The 21,255-nt window shown below is 40.9% G+C and overlaps 1 protein-coding gene across 1 annotated transcript in view; it reads left to right on the forward strand.

Moving 5' to 3' along the window:
- KLHL14 (kelch like family member 14) overlaps positions 1–21,255 on the forward strand; it is a 110,186-nt gene that overhangs the window by 74,681 nt on the left and 14,250 nt on the right. The window contains exons 4-5 of the mRNA XM_061130833.1: positions 11,253–11,342; positions 18,017–18,095. Coding sequence (XP_060986816.1) covers positions 11,253–11,342; positions 18,017–18,095 — 169 coding nt within the window. The remainder of the gene's footprint in view (positions 1–11,252; positions 11,343–18,016; positions 18,096–21,255) is intronic.

Below are 21,255 nucleotides of genomic sequence, written 5' to 3' on the forward strand. Positions count from 1 at the left end.
CTCCTGCCCCCACTCTCTTCCTCAACACTCCGAGCACTGCCAGCTTCTGCCAGCTTTGTATCTTCAGACTTCTCCTTGTCCCCAGAAATTCCTAGGAGACACAGAAACACCTGGCCCAAAGTACTTCCACCAGCCTTTGCTTTGTCTTTGGGGAGCTGGATAGGAGAATTCTGTTCTGTGGATGGAAAATGCCCAGTGGTTCCACAACGACTCTGTTTAAAAAAATCCCTACTCACTAATAGTCTTCTATGTCATTGTGTATATATCGGCAAAATATATGTATGTGCACAAAATCATACCACCACCAGGACCCAGCTTAGGAACCACTTTTAGAAACTCTTGCATCGATGGCCTGAGATAGGTCTTTTATTTGTTTAACACAAAACTGTCATTTACCGAACAACAACTGTCTGCCAGACACTGACCTACAAAGTGCTGCTTTGCACAGAAAGGGAAGGAAATAATTTATCCAAACAGCCTTGGTTTTGTGACTTTTCTGAAGTCTCACTTTCTCCCTGAGGTTATGGTTATTTCCATCCCACTTCTTCCATTGCTCTTCTCCTAGAACACGGTGTGTCTTACTTCTCTATTTACACATTCTCTTATTCTCTGCACTGTGAGCTCTGAAATACAGGAATGGCATCCCAGAGTGTAGCACAATAACTAATGCCTCAATACGTATTTTTGAATGAAATAAGTGAATGAATGAGCTGCTGTCTGCTAGGTTTTATAGTGAACCACCAGAGTTCACGTTCCAATAATGAGTGTGTGTGATCCACATCAGAAAATACTTCCTTACAAATTCTCATTATATGTACCGTATCCATTTCCTTCCTCTTGCCATCAGTAACTTGGGACAACAATAGAGCAATCACCCAAGAGAATTTAAGCTGTTGCACAATCATTTTTGCTGTCCTGTTGCCATATCATCCACAGTAAATAGCCCTGGCTCCTTTGACCTTTGTCAAGTATTTGCACAAGTTTAAATAATATAAGATACTCTATGGCTTTAATTCATTTAATGAATTATTTTTAATGAGTATTTTAATGAGTCTTTTTGGGTGTAGACCAATGAAAAGTGCAATTTTTTCAGTCCTCCAGAAAGACAAAATCAAGAAGACACTTATTGACACTTAGGAAAAGGGAAACATCAAAGCACTAGCATGTTTCATCAGCATGCCTCTGAAAACACACTTTAGAAATACAGGGGGGAGGAAACTAACATTTTGAAGATATTGCAGTGCTCATTCCCAGGTCTTTGCAGGTGGCTCAATGGTAAAGAGTAGGCCTGCCAATGCAGAAGACATAGGAGACTCGGGTTTGATCCCTGGGTTGGGAAGATCCCCTGGAGGAGGAAATGGTAACCCAATCCAGTATTCTTGCCTGGGAAATCCCATGGATAGAGGAGCCTGGCGGGGTACAGTCCATGGGCTTGCAAAGAGTCAAACACAAGTGAGTGGCTGCACACGCATGCACACAGAGTTCATTCCCAAAGATGTTTTACTTTCCAAAAGTGAAAATAAAACTATTCTAAATTCTAACATATCAAGAACTATTCAAAATACAGTAGTTAATATTGTAATGATAGAGTCATAATTTGAAAAGTAAGTTTTGGTTGAATAGCTAAGAGAAGCCTGATTTTTTTCAGACTCCTCAGTCTCGCTGGTTATTAGCACTTCCCTCCATTTAAGCACTCAGAACTAAAACTGTAAATCAACAAAGATTTATTGAAAAACCTTTGACCTTGGCACATTATGATAGTTCCTAAAGAAATATGTCACAGTCTTTGAAGAACTTACAAACTTCCTTTGTTTAACATGTGTATTGGGTGTAGGGTGACATCCTCCTAGACAACGTAAAATCCTGATCTAAGACATGTATCTTTCTCCTTTTCTTCCTTTTAATTCTTTCACTTCTTCCCTCCTTCACATCTTCCAGCATTCATACATTTTTTTACACCTGCCAAAGAAGTAATTGCCACATTCTCTCATAGTATTCACACATTGGTGCTACTAACACTTATTGATTCACTAATATTTCTAATTTATGCAATAGACATAAAAGCTCTAGCAGTGCTTGAGGCTGTATTATCCCATGTACTGGCCACTGGGGTGGCCATAAAGCTATAGAGATGACACAGTCTAGCCTCAAGGAGCTCACAGGTCTGAGTGACACACAAAAGACATTTTTTAAAATTATTTTATTCTTTTAGATTAATTTTTATTGGAGTATAATTGCCTGACAGTGTTGTGTTAGTTCCTACTGTACAGTGAAGTGAACTGGCTCTATGTATACATATATTGCCTCTTTTTTGGATTTCCTCCCCATCGGTCACCACAAGCATTGAGTAGAGCTCCCTGTATGGTACAGTAGGTTCCCATTAGTGATCTATTTTATCTATAATATCAATGGTGTATATGTCAACCCCAGTCTCCCAATTCCCAATCTCTCAGCCTCCCTTTCCCCTCTTTGTGTCCATACCTTCATTCTCCACATCTGTTTCTCTTTCTGTTTTGCAAATAAGTTCATCTGTTTCATTTTTTAGATTCCACATATATGTGTTAATATATGATTTTTTTTCTTTCTCTTTCTGACTTCACTCTGTCTAACAGACTCTGGGTCCATCCATGTCTCTGATACACTATTTCATGACTCGGCAAGTGTCGGATAAAGTCATGCATTCAGAACAGTGGCACAGAGGAGAGGGTCGCAAAGTAATACTCAGGAAAACTCTTCCTTAGATACATTTTTGAATTATGAAAGAGAAACAGACTCTCTTGGTTCTCACATAGTCTCCAAGGTCTCACGCTGGGGCCCTTATTTTCAGATTTATATATCCCGAACTCACGTCAACAAGTTTCTCTCCAGTGAGGCGATGGGAACCTGACTCTGTGTGCAGAACAGATTGGGAGTGAGGGAGAAAGTGTGGGCCACCTTTGAGTTAATTCAGAACCTCCACCAACTCATCACAGGATTCAGCCCATGTCAATTTCCTAAAGGATTTAATTTTCCAGACAGACCATCCATAATTAAATCATCCCTCAATACACAAAATATGTCCATTTATCGGTGGTTTTTAGGGCTCAGTGGTAAAGAATCCACCTGCCAATGCAGGAGACGTGGGTTCGATCCCTGGATCAGGAAGACCTCCTGAAGAAGGAAATGGCAAACCGCGCCAGTATTCTTGCTTGGGAAATCCCATGGACAGAGGAGATTAGCAGGCTGCAGTCCATGGGGTGGCAAAGAATCAGACACGACTTAGAGACTAAACAATAAAGCAGGGATAATACAGTCCAAATACAACAGAAAAAAGTAACGGAGCCTTTTCCATGTGTTATTTATTCAATAATATGCATCAAGCATGTGCTCCATGTAATGTAAGATATTTGACTGTGTTTCTGATTCTGTCTCCAGCAACTTAGCCAGATCTTTGCAGAAAGACAGGATGGTAGGATTAAAGTAGTAAATTTTAAAACATTTATGTTTCTTAACTATACTTACTATAAAAATGAAGAAAATGTAAAAAAAAATTTCTACAATCCTATGGCAAGAAATACTCATTCAATATCATTAAAATGAGGCATCTTTCTTTCAGGTTATATTTGTTTTACAACAGCATGCAACTGCCATGTGAATTTGCTTCAAGGAGTAAATATTGCACAAATATATATGCTAGCAACACCATGCTTCCAAAATATCATTTATTTTGCCAATTTAGATATTTCCATAGAATAGAACACTTTAAGAATAGAAAACACGTATTTAGAGGCAACTTATGACATCAAGAAATCAAAAACAAACAGAGAAATGTATAAAATACAAATGGATTTGAAATATATGGAAAACACTCTTTCATATTTAAACAAATGGAAATTTAAAATTTAACTAGACAGCAATTGTTCACCTACTGTGTTGGCAAAGGTACAGATGTTAAAAGGGGTACCATATAATGACATCCATCAACAGGTAAGACACCCATCCTTTGGCTCAGAAATTTCACTTGGAAGAATTAATCCTACAGATAAACCCTGTGTATGCGTGTTGTGTACCCACATGGACACTCAGCAGAAAACTGCTTGTGATAATAGTGGCAAACTTCACCACGCCCCTACTCTCCAGCCCACTCACCCCTGCCTCATCCAGCCTCCATCTTCTCTCACCTGGACCCCAGAAGGAGCATCCTGCCTCATCTTCTTTTCCCTCATTCACTCCCACAACATCATAAGAGCCAGAGCAATGTTTTTAAAACATAGATAACGTCCTGCTGCTGCTAAAACCTCTCCAGTGACTTTCCATCATGCTAAAAATAAAATCAACACCACTTATCTGGCTTGTAAAGACCCACATACCCCGCCTCTGCCTGCCCCTGACATCTCCCAAGCCTCTCTGGCCCTCACTCTTGGTGTTTTTAGACACGGAAGCTTTCTCAAGGTTACTCAGGCACATCCAGCTCTTTCATGCTCTAGAATCTCTGCCTGGACCCCTTCCCCTTAGATTTCTCATAATGACCCCTTCTCACCCTTCAAAATTCACCTTCAGTGACAGTCCCCAGAGTGGCCTTCCCTGATGACCCAGGTAGAGCCACGGCCGATCACTCACCTTCTAACACTTGGTCCCTTTAGCTTTCCTTTTACATCATCCATCCTCACCTGGCTGGGTTCCTGTGCATCCCGTCGCGTATTTGTGTAGATTCTTCTGTTCCTGTCAGAGAAGAGGAGGACACTGTCAGCTTCGGAGAGCGGGGACATTGTCAGCTTCATGCGTTGCTATATTATCAGCAACCAGAGAAGAACCTGCACATAATAAGTGTTTAGTAAATATTCGTTGAGTGAGTGAATCAGAAGGGGATGGAACGCACCCCAGGATACCCCTCAGATGGAGCATGGTGTGGCTCTTGAAAAGAATGGGATGGTAGGCCATCCAGGGGTTATCCTCTGACCGAGCGCCCCCCGCCCCGTTGCACAGATCTGGCCTTGGTCTCTCTCCCAGACCTTTTCTCAGATCCTCTGTCCTTGGTCTTCTTGCTATACTTGCTGTACTCCATACCTGTGCCTCCAAGGGCCCTGGTATTCATTATTCCTGCATCTATACCTGCACCCACTCCATGTGGCTGCCTTGCGCATTCTGTCAGCCCTCTGCTCAAAAGTCATCTGCTCAGAAAGAGCCCCCCTGACCACTATCAAAATTCCTCACTCTCTCCCTTTCTCTCCTCGGACCCTGCTCTATTTTTCTTCATTATTGTTGTTGTCGTTGTTTAGTCGCTAGGTCCTGTCTGACTCTTTTGCAACCCCATGGACTGTAGCCCGCCAGGCTTCTCTGTCCGTAGGATTTCCCAGGCAAGAACACTGAAGTGGGTTGCCATTTCCTCCTCCAGGGGATCTTCCCAAGCCAGGGATAGAACCCTCGTCTCCTGTATTTGCAGCAGATTATTTACCATCTGAGCCTCCAGGGAAACCCACTTTTATTCAATGCACTTGTCTTTTGAAATTGAAGCGCCTGTTTATTTGTGTCCATCTTTGTTACATGCTTTCCCTGACTACAATATTCCTTGATACTGTTTGTCGTGACTTCCCCAACAAGTAGAGCATTGCCTGGCATAGGGTAGCAGCCAAACAGATATTTGATTGGTGGGGAATGAATAAATGAATGTATTCTTAAGTGCAAAAAAAGCAAAGTACTGAATAGTATGCCCATAGAATGCTATCCCAATTATATTAAAGAAAATAACCCATATATATAACTTCTCTGGAAGAAAAACCCAAGAAAACAACAGGGCTGGCCTCTGCAGTAGGGAACTGAAAGGTTGAGAGGGATTTGAGCAAAACTTATTCTTCCTGCAGATCATTATTTTTTACAAGACTATACTTTTGCAAAACATGGGCAGTAATTACTTTTTCCAAAAATTATGTCATATTTGACGGTTTTGCAAGTTTATGTATTTGAGGCCAAAAGGAAGTCAAAGCGCTCATAAATGTTACTTGAAATGATAAACATTCAATAACCACGTCTTTAGTTGTCCTATAAACTTGGCATAGCCTTTTGCAGTCTTTTGTTTGGATATTCATGCAAATCTGTGGTTGCAAAGGATACCTACTGTTGGGAGAGGTATATGTTCCTTAGATATAAAATATGAGAGGAAACAGAAATGTGGATCTCTAGCAGATTAAGATCTTCATAAAGGCAACAAGACCCCTGTACATTTTATATGCCAGGAAAAGGGCCTCTGGGTCCAAGGTACTTTGAATCTGCTTGCAAGGTTGAAATATGCCCTTCTTGTTCAAAAGATAAAAACCCTCTGCCAATAGACTCTCTCCATCCTTGCCTGGCTGATTCGGTCAGTGTTTTTCTGGCTCCATCAAATACATGTATCTTACTTTCAGAAAAATCCACTCTGAATATGTGGATTTATAGGGAAAAAATGTAAAGGAGTGTCAACTTGCTTTAATTAAGGATCCTTTTAAATACGAAAAGAATAAATATTTAAAATACGATTCAATACCAAAAAATTATACAGAACTTTCAGGAACACCATCATTGAACACACAGGTACTCGGTAATTACTTGCTGGTTGGATGAACATACCTATTGAAAATCAGTAGAGTGAAATGGATGAGAGTGTGGGTTGGGATCCAGATAGCCCTGTGTTTGGATTCTATCTCTGCCATTCATTAGCTGAGTTTGACCTTCAACAAGTGACTTAACCTCTCAAGGCCTCAGTATTTCTTACAGAAATAAAGTGAATCACTAATGCTACCCTTGTAGTTAGCTGTATTAAATGAAAGCTATAGGCAAATAAAATATATATTTTATCATGTCTTATATTTTATCGTGTATTATAATATGTATTATTTCCTTCATGTAATTTCTACCTGAATAGGAGCCAGTAATAACAAAACATAAGTTTTGTTGTGTTTTCAGAAATATAATATAGGTAACTATATATAAATATTGACTTCCCCAGTGGCTTAGTGGTAAAGAATCTGCTTGTCAATGCAGGAGATGCAGGTTCAACCCCTGGTTTGGGAAGATCCCCGGAGGAGGAAATGGCAACCCACTCCAGTAATCTTGCCAGAAAAATCCTGTGGACAGAGGAGTCTGATGGCCTACAGTCCATGGGGTTGCGGAGTCGGACACGACTGAGCACAAACACACACATATATATAAATATAATTATATACACATATACATATAGAGAACCTGCACAATGCCTGGCACATAGCAAATGTTCGGTTAATGGTGGTTCCTGCTGTGAAAAGTAACTCAAAATACTCTTGAGAGTTTGACTCTTCATTTTCACATCCACAAAGACTAATTCTGTGAATAACATCCCAGGACATTTCATTGCACTGTACAGAAAAGGGTAAAAGAATTTGTGTTACTGAGATTTTTATGGCCTTAAAATTATGAGAAAACAATTAACAGGTATGTAAGTGAATTGCGGCAAGGATTCAACTTGTAACAATGACTAACATCTATTCAGTGTATGATGATCAGTCATTCTGCAGAGTAAATAGTCTGACTTAATATTCTCTCCAAGTTTATTTTATAGAATCATCTGCTTCCTACTTTCTTAATTAAAAATATTAAATTCAAATGGTTTATAAAATTTCTCAGACTAGAATAGAATAGCAGGGGTTTGGAGTGAGAAAGCAAAAATGACACAAACTGCTTCACATTTAGAGACTGAATGAACCCCTCAGATGACCAGAAGTTTCTTCTTTTTCAGTTTTCTGGCTGTTTTTCTCTTTCCTTATAGCATTTTGAGTTTGTTTAATGAAGTTGAGACTTCTCACAAAGGGCCTTATAAACACGTGTTATTAGATTTTTAAATCTGATTTGAAAGTGCCTCTCTCCTACTCCCTGTGAGTAAAGTGACCTTTTTAAATGGAGGGAAGTGGGTTTAGATGACAGTAATGATAAATGCGGTCATGTTCACTCAATAAAATAAGGCCCAGTGCATTTGAGGATAAATCAGTGAAATGTACAGCCCCACCTGTCTGTCTCCATCATTCATTTCCACTGTCACTTTCACAGTGGCTGATGGATCACAGTCGCTGTAAAATTAGACAGCCTTTAATCTCATTTCATCCTGATTAGCTTCTCTTTACCCTTTCCCTCTAACTCACTGACTGACACGCTAAAAACTCACACCGGGCTGTATATGAACAGGGAGTACAAACTTCTCTTATGAAACCTGCTTGTCAGGGCGAGGCCAGTGTCCACCCCTAGAGAAATGTGGAAGGAAGTGGGCACGTCTTTCTTGTTATTTAAGATAATCAATAATTGCCATACCCGGTGTCATTTTAAACAGATGTTTTGTCTTGCTCACTGCTTTCTTTATTTTGCTTTCCTTCGGGCTTAATCAGAAGTCAAAGCAATGAGATCTTCTGCAAAACTCAAACATTGATTTCATAGCAACATTTTTCTAATAGATTTGGAGTGTTTTACATTCATAATCATCTCAAAGGATTTTCTGTATGTATGTATAGTTTCTTGATTCACAACAATAATTCAGGAATGAAGATGCTGAAAGAGCCAAGAAATATAGCATGCAAGGTTTTAAAACAAGGTTTTAAAAAATGGGTAGATAAATGAGAATATCTTCAAGTGGCCTTTATATGAGCATTTCAAAGACCTTGTCTTCTCTTATTTTGAAGGTTTCAGTAGTTTAGTGCAATAATTTCATTTGTTTGCACAAAGCTTAACAATAGGGGCAATCAAATGAGAAAGAAGCTTAAGAATAAATCATGTATTATTTCCTTCACTTAATTTCTGCCTGAATGGGAGCAAGTAAATGACAAGAACAAAACACAACTATTGTTCTATTTTCAGAGTCTGTGCTTTATTATTAATATGAAGCTGGACTTCCAGTTAAAAAGAAGATAATACAATTTTTATTATTTATAAAATGTGGGCATTGAATTGACCAAAAATTTAAAATAAATATTGGAAGAGTGGTAGTCATCAAGTAAATTGGTTATGGTCAGTTCTTTTTTTTTTTCCCCTTGGCTGCTCAGGGTCTTAGTTGCAACATGCAAGCATATGGGATCTAGTTCCCTAATCAGAGATCAAACCCAGATCCCCTGCATTGGGGGTGCGGAGTCTAAATCACTGAACCACCAGGGAGTTCCCAGTGGCCTCTCTTTTTACACTAAGGTTTCATATGAGTAGATGCATCCAGGTGAAACAATCTGTGCTGAGTTTGCTCTGACCAGATGACATTATGATAAACCAGAGTAGTACCAGCTTGTTCACAATACCCACAGTATACATAATATATGAGTAGCATAGTTTTGTGCTTGGTATTTTGGAACCAGCATCATAATGCAAACAATGATGAATTAATTTAAGAAACGAAAAAAAGGTGTTCAGTGTATAATCAGTCACCCAACTGTAGTTGCTCCACAAACTCAACATATACTTTCCCCCAGTGGACTCTGAGAAGTGAAACCTGCAGGAGCTGTGTGGTTGAAAGCGTTTTCCAAAGAGATAACTGAAGGTTGAGGGGCACAAGGACATGCCCTAGACAACTCCCTAAATCACTTGACTTAATTCACGGGCCACGAGAATCCAGGGTACACCCAATTTTCCCAATTTTCACTCAATCCCAGAAATCCAGGATTTCCATACCAATGCCATCTCCCTTGTGGCTGTTAGTTCAGAAACAGTGAATATTCACAGTAAAAGTGAATACCTAATAAAAATAATGAAAAACTCCTAAAATCCTTTAATGAGAGGCGTAAGCTATCTGATTTGCTCTTTCTGGAGCTGTGTTATAAGGATTCAAAGCTCTGCAGGTTTCTTCTTATTTTTGTTTACATATCTTGGCCAGCATAAGTACATTCTAAGAAAAATAGAAGATCTTAAAAACCAAGTAAAATGAGAGAGATGTATCATCTCAGATAAACTGGGTTATAAGATAGGCTCATTCTCTGTCTCTCTCTGTGTGTCTCCCTATCTCTCTCCCTCCGTCTCTCTCTCTCTCTCTCTCTGTCTCCCTCTCTCTCTCACTGTCTCTCTCTCTCTCTCTGTCTCCCTTTCTCTCTCTTTTTCTCTGTCTCCCTCTCTCTCTCTCTCTCTCTGTCTGTCTCCCTATCTTTCTCTCACCACTGGCAGAAGAGTACAGAGCACAAGCTGGCCCTGACTCATATTGATTTCCCACTGCACTGGTTTCTTAAGTGCTCTGTTGATCCGTGTCAAGCAATAAGTTCCCTGGCTGAACATGCATATCACCTCCCCATTTGTCCTCACCTAGATTTAAGGTGCCCATATGATGAGCTGAACAAGGACATCATTTTTCCTACTGGTGTCACTGGGCCCAAACCACACTGCCCGTGGTGTGACAGCTAATGCCATGTACGTTTACATTCACCATGAGATGTAATAATAGCAGAGATGAACACGGCACTGCACATACGGGCTAACAGGGGTGTCCTATTCCAGTCGTGTGTGTCTCCCCAATGAACGTGTGCATGAGAACAGATCCAGGGCAACCTGGCTTTGGTGGGTTTTCTGAATCACATCCCCCTCTTGACAGGCACCGCATTAGGGGCAGAGAAGGGCAAGACGAGGGGAATGGATATTCGTGACGTTCCTGACAGTTTTTATCTTTGTTCCAGAAGAGCTCTTAAGCAGATAGATAGAAAATGTGTGATTGTGCTGCTAATGACATTGTACAGGAAATTAAGCGTATACATTTGGAGAAGGCATTAAATCAGCAGGACCTTAATTTAAAAACTTAAAACTGTATGGAAATTCAGCTTGCTCATTGCTGTGGAATAGAAAACAGCCAAGCACCCTGAGTCTGTTTGTGGAAAGATTGCCAGCAAGCCAAGTTTGGGCAGAGCAGCTTAATGGCTCCGAGTGGATGCTGGGGGATTTCTTCCAAGACGGCACCCCCAGCCCTGACCATTTGGGAGTGTCATTCATGGTTTTAGACTGCAATCCCCGTCATCAGGCAGGTGAGGAGAACTTAAGAATCGAAAGCAGCCCGACACGTTGTTCTTGACTGATCTGCGGAATAATATTATGTAAAATTCATCCAAAGGGGTGGGGTTGGCAATTGCTAGAAACACACTGCTGAGCCCTGTGGATTGGGGGGTGCCCCGCTCTGCTGTCTGTCTGCGCTTCTTCCTTCTGACTTAGTCTCATGTTTTGTGCATTTTGGTGAGAGCACATAACTTGTGAACCAGGGTATCAAGTCCTAAGATGAAAATTTTCATATGTCCTTTGTTTTTCCTTCTCAATTCTAGTCATGCCCTACAACAGTGCCCATCACTGCGTCGTGGAGGTGGAAAACTTCCTGTTTGTGTTGGGCGGAGAGGACCAATGGAACCCTAATGGTAACTATTGAACCACTCAGTAGTAGATGCTCAACAAGTACGTGATGAGAGGCACTGGTGGCAATCCATCATATAATTACCATGGAAAACATATTTCTGTGCAGCAGGGACAAATGAAGTAGTCAGTGATGGGGGCTGACAATTGGAGGGAGGGTCAACCGTTGAGCTGGCAGAGGACGGTACGCAGCAGTGCATTCACTCATGGACTGTCTGGGGATTTGGCTTCACCGTGACGCCCAGCCTCTCTCCTTATCCATCCCCTGAGGGATGCCCCCAGCATAAGCTCAGACTCCCCGGAGGCAGGTAGCAAGCAGCAGCTATGAAGAATTCTCACCACCTTCTCCACCACTTTTCTCCCATTTTATCAGGATAATACACACAGTTTCAATAAGTAAACATCATCTGCCGTCGTGCTGTAGGTAACCTTAGCTGAAGTTCCTCTGCAGCCTTTATTACTTAAAGCCTATTTGGGCTACAGCATCTTTTACAAGGGCATCATCCTCAGATTATCCACCATCTTCCCTGTTGATGCAATCACTTCGTAATTGTGTCAAGAAGAGAAACTAAACATTTGAATACCCTCCCCAAGCCCAATAGGGGGAGAACACTGTGCCTTGCTGCATCTTGCAGAACACGCAAAAGTATCAAGATATTTTTGGAAACCTTGCATGTGAAGGAGGGGTTGCCGTTGTAGCCTTCTCTGTAACAGAGATCATTATGACTGAGAAACCATAAAACAGCTTGCAGGTACACATTTTTACTTTAAAGCCCCAGAACAGCCAGCTGAAATTACATATACTGCATATATTTTATGGTGAATGTTCTCTTCCAGCATCTGCACCAAGGCAAATTATAGAAAATTGTTACATCTGTTCATTCTAGAAAACCTTAAAGGAAAACAGCCCAGGCTACCCTCCAAGAATATTTCTTTGAAGAGAAAGGGACAGTCTTTCTCAAGATCGGCCTTGTTGGCTTATATCTTTCAGTGTTAGAAAGACAGTTTCTGGGCTTTGGGGAGAAACAGATTTGGATCAGGAACAAAAATGTTATTTATTATGTCTTCTCTAACTTCTCTTTGCAATGACAGATTCCATATGTTACCAAAAACTAACTAACAAACAAACCCTGGTAGATATACAATCCACTGTGAACTCTCCGGTTTAACCTCTTCTTCCCTGGAAGTGATTTGAACAGAGTGGAACGTTTCTAAGAGGACAGAGTGCACAGCCAGCAGGTTTAGCTAAGAAAGAATGTGCAGAATTGTTTTTTGAAAGCCAGATGAAAATTAACACATGACAAGAGAAGGCTGGAAAGTCTTGTTACTGATGACATTAGTGATAGACTGCTTTGTTATATTCTAACATAAATGCCTATATTCTGTCGTGCCCCAACTTACAGAGAACCAATTTACATTTGTCACTTACCAATATTCACTCGCCCAGAAAAACTGCCCATGGGAGATTTCCTTTCCTTTCTCCTTCCTTCCCCTCTACCACTGGCTAAAAACTGCCACTCCTTGCCCCACTTTATCTATCGCTCAAGTGATAGACAACAATCATGTCCGGTGATCGGACATCATAAGAAAAAAAGAGAGAGAGAAGTGGTAGGGTTACAAGAAAATGGAAAAGATGAGAAGAAACTAAAGAAGTGAAGAGTAATCCAGAATTCCATTGCCTGTGGCCACCCCCTCAGGCGTCTAAGTAGGGCCAGTGAAAGGCACAAGGAGGAAATAACTGTCTTCATTTTATCTCACTTTCCTCACTCTACCTCATTCATTCCTTCTGAGATTTATTATCCCCTGTGCACATCCTTGCCAACTTCAGAACATCTTTCTTCTTTTTATCTCCTCATCCTTCATCCTAGCCTCTTTTCCATACCACCGGCTTTGCCTCTGAAAACTCTTTCTTCAGTTCCCATCAAAATCACACGAGTGGTTAGCTTAGCCTTTTCTCTGAGTGACAGTCACTACCATTCCCACCAACGAGCAAAGGCGAGTGCCAATTTCTACCCCCAGTGCTCAGCGTGTGCAGGCACTACGCCCCATTGCTGAAAGGAGGCACATGTCTTCCTCCAAATGGAAATTCTAAACCTAGCATCACAGAGAAACATTCTTATTCGTGGTGGGTGTATTCTACATTCCTCTTAAAAACATTCATCTTTGGCTATATTGGGGAATTAATCTTGGAACATGACTATCAAGAATGACATTTTCTACAGGGAAATGATTGTAAATTCTACAAAAACTTGATTATAAACCAACTCCAGACATAATCCTTCCTTGAGTTGGAGCCTCCCTTTGTGAAATCCAAGTCTTTGGGGTCATACTTACTTCTGGCACTCAGCTCTTTCTGTAATCCCCAACTCTTTTTGTAATTCCCAAGTAAAACTTGATTTACCACCCAACCAGGCGATCCAAACTCTCCCATGCAATCCTTGGAACTCATGATTGCACATCAACAATATCCCTATAATCCTTAAACTCTCCTCTAAATGTCCCTTCAACTTCTTTTCTAATCAAGGTCTGACTATTCTCTGAGAGGACTGTTATCCCAGCCACTCTCTCCAATGGGGACTGTGTTCTGCTCCCTACCTTTGCCCCTATACTTCGTAGTATTGGAGGCAGATAGCTTTTCTGCTTCTTTATTCACTCTTGCATGCTTTAAACTCACCACTTTAAAGGGTGTCTTCAGATTTTACTTCCTGCTGCCCTTGTATGTAGCAGCTCCCCACTATTATCATGAAAATGCCTCCTCCTTCACTCTAATCTACTACTTTTTCATTGTCCATCATCCCTTCATGCCCATGCCTGCTAAATCACTTCAGTCATGTCCAACTCTTTGTGACCCCATGGACTGTAGCCCGCCAGGCTACTCTGTCCACGGAATCCTCCAGGCAAGAATACTCGAGTGGGTAGCCATTCCCTTCTCCAGGGGATCTTCCTGACCTAGGGATCGAACCCAGGTCTCCTGCATTGCAGGCAGATTCTTTACCATCTGAGCCACCAGGGAAGCTCCTCGTGCCCATACTTCCCTCCTCATTGAGCTTATATGCCCATCCTGATGGTCACATTAGTGCCCAAACCTGTAGCCCTTGTGTCCATCTCTCCTATTATTCTTGCCTGGTGAAGTTCAACCCAACTCTTTCCATCTCTCTCCTCCCCTTGAGCAACTAAATGGAGACATAGAAAATCATACAGCCATGCTGGCTACTAGCCAACACTACTAAATTTCCCTGGTCAATACGCTCTTCCACCCTCTGAGTTAATTATTTCACACCTTCTCTTTCCTCGGATACTTCTTTCTCCAAAACCTCCCTCCTCACTCTCAGCTGATAGCCTTGCTTCATAGTCCAATGAGAACAGAAGCAATCAAACAGTAAAATCTTCATCTTGCTACTACCCAGTCCATTGCTACCCAGATTTTTTTTTTTTTTTTTTTTTTTAGATTTTTGGATGTCAGTTCAGTTCAGTTCATTTCAGTCGCTCAGTCATGTCTGACTCTTTGCAACCCCATGAACGGCAGCACACCAGGCCTCCCTGTCCATCACCAACTCCCGGAATCCACCCAAACCCATGTCCATTGAGTCGGTGAACTATCTTAAAAGGCTTTATTGGATTTGTTACAATACTACTTCTGTTTTATGCCTTGGTTCTTTGTCCTCGAGTCATGTGGGGTCCCAGCTCCCCGACCAGGGATCGACCCCCAACTCCCTGCATTGGAAAGCGAGTCTTAACCATGGGACCACCAGAGAAGTCCTACTACCCATATATTTTAGATAAATATGTCCGTCTTATTGGGCTTCCCTGGTGGCTCAGACGGTAAAGAATCAGCCTGCAATGTGGGAGACCTGGGTTCGATCCCTGGGTTGGGAAGATCTCCTGGAGAAGGAAAGGGCAACCCACTCCAGTATTCTTGCTTGGATAACACCATGGACAGAGGAGCTTGGTGACCATGAAGTTGCAAAGAGTCGGACACGACTTAGCACAGTACAGCAGCCTCAATCCCTCCTATTATTATTTCTGCTCAACCTAAAATCTATTGCTCATTCCCTTTTGCCTTCTCAAGGACTTTGGAGTACTTCTGAATTTAAAAACATAACCAACAACCAAATGGAAATTTCTCTTGATGCTGCATCTTGCAGCCATAATCTTCATCATCTTTTTATGCCAAAAGCCCTAAAAGCTTTGCCTATCCTCTTTCCTCTGCTTTCTTACATCTGAGTCTCTGCTGAGGAGTCCCCACTCAGGCTTTCATCCCCTCCTGTCTGCTGTGTAAACAAGGTTTGTCCTGGTCACCGCATGTTTCCAAATCCTGTGGTCAGTTCTCCATTGCTCACTCCTCTATCTGATGTGGCTTCCAAACTCCCACCACACTTGCCTTCCTACTTCTGACAGTTCCTTTCCTTTGCTGATTTTTCTTCTTCTCCCCCAGAGCTCATTTCCAGGACTCTTTAGCTTCCATTTCCATACCCACTCACAAAGATTTTCATCCTGTTCTATGATTTTAAACAATGACTCATTCTCATTTAGCCAGTGGCCTATGAGCCACTTTCACTTTGAGATCCCATAGGATTCTGCAGATTAAGTCCAAAACAAAATTCATGGCTTCTCTCCCTAACCCTCAACTATTCCTGCCTGGTCTTCCCCACCTCAGCAAACTGCATGACCTTCCAACCAGTTGTTGCTGTTATTGTTGATGTTTTAGTTGCTAAGTCACGTCCAACTCTTTTGCAAACCCATGGGCTACAGCCCCCCAGGCTCTTCTGTCCATGGGATTTCCCAGGCAGGAATACTGGAGTTGGTTACCGTTTCCTTCCCCAGGGGATAGTCCCAGGTTAGTGATCGAACCCACGTCTCCTGCATCAGCAGACAGATTCTTTACCAAAGAAGCTCCTCTGACCAGTTACGATGGCTAAAATTCTGGCAGTCATCTTTAATTATTCACTTTTTCTTACACCAATGCTCAGTCTATCAGAAAATTGTATTGACTGTGCCCAAACAGTAGATCCCAAACACGGCCATATCTTGCCTCCACCTTCGTCCAAGCCAGCTCTGGCCTTGACTGTTGTGATGGCATCCTGACAGGTCCCCCACTTCCAGAGCAGCCCTCCTATAGTCTATCTGTTACACAGCAGCCAGAGTGGTGACGGTAAGAGAGAAGTGAGGCTGTGTTCCTCGTTGACTCAAAACCTCCCAGTGACTTCCTAATGTTCTTAGCAGAAAAGACAAAAATCAGAATCAGCGTCAGTCCACAAGGCACACTGTGGCCAGACCTTCATGTGCTTCTGACTTCTGTCCAAGCAGCACTTCTGTCCAAGCAGCCCCAGCAGCCTTGCTGGTTTCGAACCCATGGCCAGCCCAGGGACAGGTTACGCTCACCTTCCCTACTGTCTGAGACTCTAATTCTGCAGATATTTGCATGACTTTCAGAATGTATCTGTGAACAGGTGCCCATAGTACTGAAACTGTGTTTCCCTTTATCAATCCCCGCTTCATTTTTCTTTATAACATTCATCTTCACTTGATGAATTTACAAGTTTACACGTTTGTATTTATTTCCCTGTAAGGGCTGGAACTTTGTCTTCTTTGTTTACCAACATAGTCCCAGGACCTAGAATGCATAAGACACATAGTGGGTGCTCAGTATGTATTTGTGCAATTAATAATTGTGTGGTAAAAAGTAATAATAATAATAATAATAATTGTGTGGTATATAGATGCCTGTGTGAGTGTGTGTACACACACACACACACACACACTCCTACCTGTTTACTCCTGCAGTGAATTTTAGTACCTATATTTCAATGGTTAGTTCCACATATATTAACAAAAAACAGACTTTGAGAGTTAAGACCTCAGGTATTTTAGATGAGTATCATCTCCAATGGTACAAAGAAACTGTAACATACTCTTTTGCTTGTATTTCTTGCTTTGGTATCAATCTGTATGTACAATAAGGTTCATTTTGACACATTGGAGACATTACTATGCTTCTTAGGCTCAATAGAGGAAATAACCTGGTTATTAAATAACCAGCTCTGAGGACTCATGTTTCACGTTTCAGCAAATGTACCTGCTACAGCAACTGTGTGCTCCCCAAATGCAAAAGCAGAACTTACTTGATAGACATAGGCTACAACTGATTTCGTATGCAAACTCTTATTATAGTGATTGCTATTATTTCCATGGAGACAGAGTGGTCTCTACCACTGCTAGAGTTCTTGAATCACTTAAAAAAATCAAAAAGACTTTAACCAGAGATATCACTCAAGGTAGTCTCTGGAACTGATTATAATTAGATAATAACTTCATGTTTTTAAAACATAAATACAGAACACAGAAATTTTACCCTAACTTTGGGATAAAACTAGTTTGATAAACATATCTGCTTTATTATTATGGTTGACTTATGTTTATTACTATTTTCACTTCACTATTTTTATTCTAACTCATCCCCCCCCCCAAAAAAAAAGTAGAGGAGAAAAGAGGAAAAAGGAGAGAAATATTTAAAGTGGCACATAGATTTTTGTTCTGACTCCTCATTCTCATACCATGTTAGATAGTCCCTTTGCTTTCATCTGTTAAACCAGAGAACAGGGGCATCTTATAAAACCCTATTCAATGTGCAAAACAACAAAAGAATCTAAGTTTTAAGTGTCTCAATATATCTTTACAGGAAAACACAGTACAAATTTTGTCAGCCGATATGACCCCCGATTTAATAGCTGGATACAACTTCCGCCCATGCAAGAACGGTAAGTGTTTATCCCTTGTGTCTGAAACATTTGTGGCTACTTTACCTAAAGGAAGGATACTGAATGATTTTCCATGATAAGGTATGCTAAACAAAGCCAATGAATGACCCTGGAGGCAAAATACAAAACCTGGCCTGGCCAACTTTGATTAACTGCCTCATTAACTCGGTGGAGAAAAATAATAGGTCAAGTATTTGTTCCAATGTAGGAAGAAAGTATTTATATAACTTGTCTTCCTTGTTTTTTTTTGCACATTAAAGTTTACTTTTTTATTGAAGTATAGTTGCTGTGTAATACCATATAAGTGTACAATATAAAAAGTCACAATTTTTGAAGGTTACACTCCATTTGTAGTTTTAAAATATTGGCTATGTTCCCTGTGTTGTATAATAGATCTTTGTAACTTATTTTATACTTAATAATTTGTACTTCTTAATACTCTATCCCTATCTTGCCCCTCCCCACTTCCCTCTGCCAATTGGTAACCACTAGTGTGTTCTCTAAATCTGTGAGTCTGCTGCTTTTTTTGTTATATTCACTAGTCTGTTGCATTTTTTGGATTCCACACATATGTGATATCATATGGTATTTATCTTTGTCTGACTTATTCTACTTAGCATAATGCCCATCCATGGCTTGTCTTCCTTGTCCATGTTGTACTAGTTTTTTTGACAAGCCGAGCTACAATTTCACGGCTATTCCACTCTTCTCAGTTGTAATTTATTCAAATCTTATCACTGAAATATAGAACACCATTCTCACAATGTATGTATTTAGATGCAGATATTTCACTGTTAAAGTTTCCAAGTCTCACTACCTCAAATTCCTTATGTTTACTTCCTCAAGCATCTCCCCATCAGACGTTTAAAAATAGGTGATTTGCTATCTAATAAAAAGTCAGTTTTCCAAGGTGTCCTCTGATTTGTAATGTACGTAGTGTTTATTGCACCAAAGTTTTCTAACATCAAAGGACAGTAAGGCAACTGTGTTTGTACACATTCAGTTCTCCTGACTATTACTTAGGCAGGAGGCCATGTCTTAATATATACATGCAAATTCACATACTAAATCTTGAACACTTGGTTCTTCTCAAATAATATCTCAACATCCTCATGAGAAAATTCTCTGATATAATAATAACAATAAGCTGCAACCTATTTTCTCTTCTCAATTGATCTAAGAAATAATTTTTGTTCTTATTCCTTCATAACCTTAACATCTCCTTTTATAAACATTCAATCAGATTTCACTGCTGTTCTGTCACTAAGTCACATTCAACTCTTTGCAGCCCTGTGGACGGGAGCACACCTGGTTCTTCTGTCTTTCACTATCTCCACTATCTTTGAATTTTCTCAAATTCATGCCCACTGAGTCGATGAGGCTATCTAACCATCTCATCCTCTGCCACCTGCTTCTCCTTTTGCCTTCAGTCTTTCCCAGAATCAGAGTCTTTTTCAGTGAGTCAGCTATTTGCATCAGGTAGCCAAAGTATTGGAGTTTCCCCTTCAGCATCAGTCCTTCCAATGAATATTCAGGACTGATTTCCTTTAGGAGGGACTGGCTTGATCTCCTTGCAGTCCAAGGGACTCTCAGGAGTCTTCTCCAGCACCACAGATTACACTGAGATCAAGTTAAATCCTTAATCATGAATTCCAAGTAAAAAAATTTTCAGATCATACCATTCACTCAAAAAGGTACATTACTGCCAAAAGAGAATAAGAATCTCTGCTATAAATGTAGTATCTAATGTCCCTTTCCATATAAGGATATTGAAACTCTCTTTCAAGGAACTAAAAGTTATACACTGAAAATGACATTTTAGTCATTTTCAAGGCACAATATAGTCTAAGGACCACAGAGAGGAATGTCTAATTCAAAGGTACCTCAAGGAATTATTCTGGCTCAGTTAATATCTTGACAAATTTCTCAATCCTCCTGTTGTGTATACGTGTTTATATAAAAGCTTCCTCAGGTCTTTCTGCAACATACCTTATTTCTCTCCTTTCGGGGTTATTTTCTGGTTGCTGTTATTGTTAGCTGTATCACTTTACCCTTTGATCCAAACTATTCCAAAAGTTTTATTTAAAAAAATTAAATATACATCAAAACATGTTTGAGATGTCAGCATCTCATCACCATGGTCTCCTTTGCTGGGGGCTGTTCACCACAATAATTAACCTTCACGCCTTGGGTTTGGGAGGCATAACTCACGTCGCGGTCAATTATCTCACTGTAGAGCCCCTAAGGATGAGAAGTATTGCTGCAAAACCTAATTAGTAATTTTTTAAAATGTGTATTGTTTACTTGATATTCTATAATGACTTCCTCGGAGGCACTATAGCCTATCAGGGCAGGGTCCTACTTAGACAATTTTTAGCAGCTCATTGACCTGATAAAAAGACCTGCCATGGTCTGTCGGCGCCCGGCAGCCACCGTTGACAGGATGGACTGTTTAACGTTTCTTTCCAAGTCATTATGGTATATCATGTCAGGTCCCTAGTAAAAGAAGTTTTTTTTTAGATTTCCAACAATCAACTCGATAGACCAAATAAAGAGCTCCTTCCAGAGCTGAATGGGAAAAGGCAGATCTCACAAATGCCCAGTCAATCTTCTAGCGCCATATCTCCTATGGGTTGACCCGGGCAGCAATCCATAACTTAAAATGAAATTCTTCTGTCATTGCCAAGCTTCCCATTCACCCGAGCAAGTACAGTTAGCTACCAGTGTGGTTTAATTGGTGATTAAACAAAGAAGGAAAAATATATATATATATGAGATACTCTTCAGATCGGAAAAGAGATCTCTTGTGATATTTAATTGAGTTAGCTCTGCATTGTACAGATCATGAATCAGACTCACCGGACGTTCCCACCTTCCTCCTTCCCCCTTCCCCTGTGTTCGTGTGCTCGGTCCTTTGAGTCGTGTCCGGCTCTTTGCAGCCCCATGGATTGTAGTCCGCCAGGCTCCTCTGTCCGTGAGATTTTCCCAGGAAGAATACTGAAGTGCGCTGCCAAGCTCTCCTCCAGGAAATCTTCCCGACCCAGGGGTTGAACCTGGGAGATGATCCTGAATCTCCTACATTGCAGGCAGCTTCTTTACTGCTGAGCCACCTGGGAATCCCCCTCATCCCGTCAGCTGCTGCCAAACTGCTGAGAAGTTA

This window comes from Dama dama, chromosome 27 (genome assembly GCF_033118175.1).
Source record: "Dama dama isolate Ldn47 chromosome 27, ASM3311817v1, whole genome shotgun sequence".
In the NCBI taxonomy this organism is placed as follows: domain Eukaryota; kingdom Metazoa; phylum Chordata; class Mammalia; order Artiodactyla; family Cervidae; genus Dama; species Dama dama.